Source organism: Octopus bimaculoides, chromosome 19 (genome assembly GCF_046866305.1).
Source record: "Octopus bimaculoides isolate indiv1 chromosome 19, ASM4686630v1, whole genome shotgun sequence".
In the NCBI taxonomy this organism is placed as follows: Eukaryota; Metazoa; Mollusca; class Cephalopoda; order Octopoda; family Octopodidae; genus Octopus; species Octopus bimaculoides.
The window spans coordinates 5,002,291-5,007,097 of record NC_142946.1 but is presented as its reverse complement, the minus strand read 5'-3'; the positions used below and the strand labels follow the sequence as shown (position 1 = coordinate 5,007,097).

General features: G+C 38.3%; 1 protein-coding gene across 1 annotated transcript in view; it reads right to left on the bottom strand.

Annotated features, from left to right (window-relative positions):
- Positions 1 to 416: 416 nt before the first annotated feature.
- LOC106869422 (uncharacterized) overlaps positions 417 to 4,807 on the bottom strand; it is a 49,850-nt gene continuing 45,459 nt past the window's right edge. Inside the window, exon 33 of the mRNA XM_089366402.1 lies at positions 417 to 3,425. Within this exon, the coding sequence (XP_089222528.1) occupies positions 3,230 to 3,425 (196 nt within the window). The 3' untranslated portion in view covers positions 417 to 3,229. The remainder of the gene's footprint in view (positions 3,426 to 4,807) is intronic.

Genomic DNA, 4,807 nt, shown 5'->3' with positions numbered 1-4,807 from the left:
TCCAAAATTCCTGTCTTTTAATGCCAATTGCTTACGACGAATCCCTGTTTTGTGATCATAAACTAAAAGTCTGTCACAACATTTTAATATTTCTGCACCACACCTAGCTACATCTCAAGGCATGCAACTGTGTTAACACACACTGTGTGTGTGAACCCTTGCTCCTTTGAGCCCCCAAAACTCCAATCAAAGGATATAATCAGTGTCATCTCCCTTGGTTATTGGTTTCAAATTCTGGACACTCCAAGAAGCCTTTGGTTACTAATTGCTTGGATAACCTCAGCCGACGATGTTTTTCTTTTCAACTTGCTCTAATAGATATATATGTTAGATCCTATCGTACTTAGAAAGATACAGACAGACTGGCTGAGTGATTGAATGGTGCTAGGAAAGTTTAGTAGAAAACAAGACTGTGAGAAAAGTTTAATTGTTTAATGAAACAGGAAATATGTCATCTAATGTCAAAAAAATTGATCAATGTGTTAGAAAGAGAGAGAGAGAGTGAGAGACGAGGTGGGAGAGCAAGTTTGTGTATGGACAGGTGACACATGTTTAAATAATTCAAATAGTGGAAGAAATTTTATGTTGTGAAAAAAAAAAGAGAAGAGAAATTTAATGTTGTGAACTGAACACTTTGTTAGAAAGAACACTGACAAATATCAGGTTTTATGTATTGTAGCCCAATGTGTTTCCATACATTATTGTCAAAGAGGAAAAATATCTCCCAAGGATATTTCAGTAGCTAAAGGTTTTCCTGTGTCTGAGTGTACAGAAATGTTATTGTGGCACTCCATTGGTTACGAAGACAAGGGTTCCAGTTAATCAATCAATGGAACAGCCTGCTCATGAAATTAACGTGCAAGTGGCTGAGTACTCCACAGACACGTGTATCTTTAACATAGTTCTCGGGGAGATTCAGCGGGACGCAGAGTGTGACAAGGCTGGCCCCCTCGAAATACAGGTACAACAGAAACAGGAAGAAAGTGCAAGAGAAAGTTGTGGTGAAAGAGTACAGCAGGGTTCACCACCATCCCCTGCCAGAGCCTCGTGGATCTTTAGGTGTCTTCGCTCAATAAACACTCACAACACCCAGTCTGGGAATTGAAACCACGATCCTACAACCAGGAGTCCACTGCCCTAACAACTGGGTCATTGCACCTCCACACAGAAATGTTAAATATGACCCTACAAGTGAATGTTTTATTCAATGCTGCTTTGTACAACTCTAATTTGTCTATTCCAGCTTCATCAAGCTTTACACACATAAAAACACTATTTGTTGTTCTTATATGTAACTAGCAGCTAAGCCCAGTTTCACCCGGTCTGTTTGGATGATGTGACTGTGATTGTTTTCAGTTAGGCATAATCTATAACAGCGTTCAATGGCTGCATTTTAATATAAACAAAAACCTTTGTCAATTAGTGGAATTGAGAGAAACAGTGAGACATGATTATATATATACGGCCAGATTGGAGCAATCTCGAGTATAACCAGCTGAAATTGCAAAGATAATCTGGAACTTGACTGAAGAAAGAAAACTCCATATGACCCGTCCTTGTTTTAAATATGTATATATATAGATATAAATATATAAACACACAACAGGCTTCTTTCAGTTTCCGTCTACCAAATCCACTCACAAGGCTTTGGTCGGTCTGAGGCTATAGTAGAAGACACTTGCCCAAGGTGCCACACAGTGGGACTGAACTCGGAACCATGTGGTTGGTAAGCAAGCTACTTACCACACAGCTGCTTCTGTGCCTATTTATGTATATACATACACACACCCATCCATCCATACATGCATCTGCTGCTGCTGCTGCTGCTACTACTACCACCACCACTACTACTACTACTACTACTACTACTACTACTACTACTACTACTACTACTACTACTTCCACCAGCATCATTGCCACCATCTCACCACTATTTTGGATAAGCTAACACAAGAACTTCTAGGAATTCATTGAAATAGCAGCCAAATCTCCCTCAGTTCACATCCAGCTGAATTAATTATGAAAAGGACACTTTGACCTGTGGGTTTCCAGATATGCTGCACATGGGGGAGGGGAACAGATGAGATGGGTTATGGCTAGAGAGTGTTTGATCAGTTGTCTGCTGCTCAGAGCTGACCTGGGGCTGAACACCACGACCACCACGACCACCACCACCAATACCATAACTCTGGAGTGATGAAATATGTAAGTAGAGGAAAGAGTGTGAAGGATGAAACTAAATCCGATAATGCATTTAGTCCGACAATTCTGTGGTGGTGGTGGTGGTAGTAACGGAGGAGACCACTACCACCCAACCTAACCCAGCCGTGTGCCTCACCCCCAGCCCCCACCCCGCTGCCCAACCATATGTTGCACCCCCACCCCCACCCCCACCATCCTGGTCTGTCTGTGCAATATCAAGCAAGCGAGATTAAGCATTAGCGTAATTGCTGACTGATGATAACATGTCGCTAGGTAACAAGTGTAAAGTGATGAAGTTGATGATGATGATGATGCTGATGATGATGATGGGGATAGTGGTGGTGGTGGAGGAGAAGTGGAGAGGAGGGTGATGATGGTGGTGGTAGTGGTGGTGCAGTATAAGATGGAGACAAAGACAGGGGTGGAGGGCCCCTACTTTATTTTATCGGCTCTGAAAGGATGAAAAGGCAAAAAACCCGACCTTGGTGGGACTTGAACTCAGAACATGAAGAATTAGAAGTTCTTCATTGGTGACGGTGATGATGATGATGATGATAATGATGATGATGATGGTGGTGGCAGTCATAGTGGTGATGGTCTAAAGTAGAATAATAACGGCTTCAAATATGTACATATTCTATTTTCTATTTTTTCTCCCTGTTTATTTCTGAGTTCCTTTCTGTCGAAGAGCATAAGCTCGAAACATAAAAGACTTTCTCACTTTCCCAAGCGTTAAACTAATACATCTGTTTGTTGTTTACACACCCACCTTCGTCTTTTGTTGTTTTTTTTGTAAATTCTCACAACATATACATATACATACACTCTACCACATTCATTCATGCTACATACACTCAAACATATACACACACACTTATTATCACTTGTTCTTTCTCCATCTGATAGATGTAATAACAACAGAACAGATGTAGCTCCTTGGCGCCCACCACCAGGCAGTTTTCAACCTCCTCCAGTGTCTCAGTCTGTATGGAGCCATGATGATTGTTAGAAAGCCATGGAGATTGGTTCATATCAGTTCTGGTACTTCAGGGTCGTCAACAAAACCTTCAGAATTCTTTCGGTCTTCGTACATCGCAGACCATTTCTTTATCACTGCTTGTTCCTCTTTCACCACAGCCTGTTTTTGGTTATTTTCATTAATAATGTTGCAGTAATCGACTTTCGTTAGGTTTTCACCAACTTCCAGCCGTTCAACCTGGGCCCTGCATAAAAATGAGACAGAATATATTGAAAAATAAAAAAAGACAACAAAACAATATAGTAAAACAAACTACAGCTGTGCTTAGCAGTGCAGTGAAAGCATTTGATAAAGAATTAAACTTCTAAACGACAACAGTAACAACAATAACTCTTTCTACTAAAGGTACAAGCCCGGCAATTTTAGGGGAGGGGGACTAGTTGATTACATTGACCCCCCCAGCGTTTCACTGGTACTTAATTTATTGACCCTCAAAAGGATGAAAGACAGATTTGACCTCAGCAGAATTTGAACTCAGAACGCTGAAACGAATGAAATGCCACTAAGCATTTTGTCTGGCATGGTAACGATTCTGCCAGCTCGCCACCTTAATAATAATAATAATAATAATAATAATAATAATAATAATAATAATAATAATAATAATAATAATAATAATAATAATAACAACAATAACAATAACAATAATAATAATAATAATAACAATAACAATAATAATAATAATAATAATAATAATAATAATAATAATAATAATAATAACAACAATAACAATAATAATAATAATAATAATAATAATAATAATAATAATAATAATAATAATAATAATAATAATAATAATAACAACAATAACAATAACAATAATAATAATAATAATAATAATAATAATAATAATAATAATAATAATAACAACAATAACAATAACAATAATAATAATAATAATAATAATAATAATATTAATAATAATAATAATAAGGCGTCAAAAATAAAAATGTACGACCACAAACCCAAAGCATTGTCGAAAATAAAAATGCAAGGATCCTATGGGATTTTATAATTTAGTGCGACCATGAGATAGAGAATAGGAAGCCAGACAGTCTTAATTGAGAAAGAAAACAAACTATGCTGGATCATAGATATAGCATGCCCAGCTGATAACAAGGTATGCGATAAGGAAGAAAGGAAAGTCGAGAGATATGACAGGTTAGCTTGGGAGGTTAAGCAGTTGTGGTCGATAAAAAAGGTAGCAGTAGTACCAATAATTGTCGGAGTCCTGGGAACAGTGAGCAAAAATCTCGAGAAGTACATGGAACAAATAGGGGCTGCAATTAGGGTGGAGCACTTGCAGAAAACAGCACTGCTTGGAACCGTTCGAATATTCCGGAAGGTGCTCGAAAAATAAGAGGTGTTACCTTAGTTCACTGGTAATTGATGACTCTTCCCTGTTCTTGATTCAGAACTGTAAGACCTTCCTCTCCCAGGTCTTAGATTTGAATTGCCACCAATTCTGTAATTTTACAGTTTTCTAGGTAGAAGTGTTGGACTTGGTTCTACCTCTGGGAAGGGGCAGTCTGTATTTAGTCTGACCTCTATCCTGTGACCTTTCCA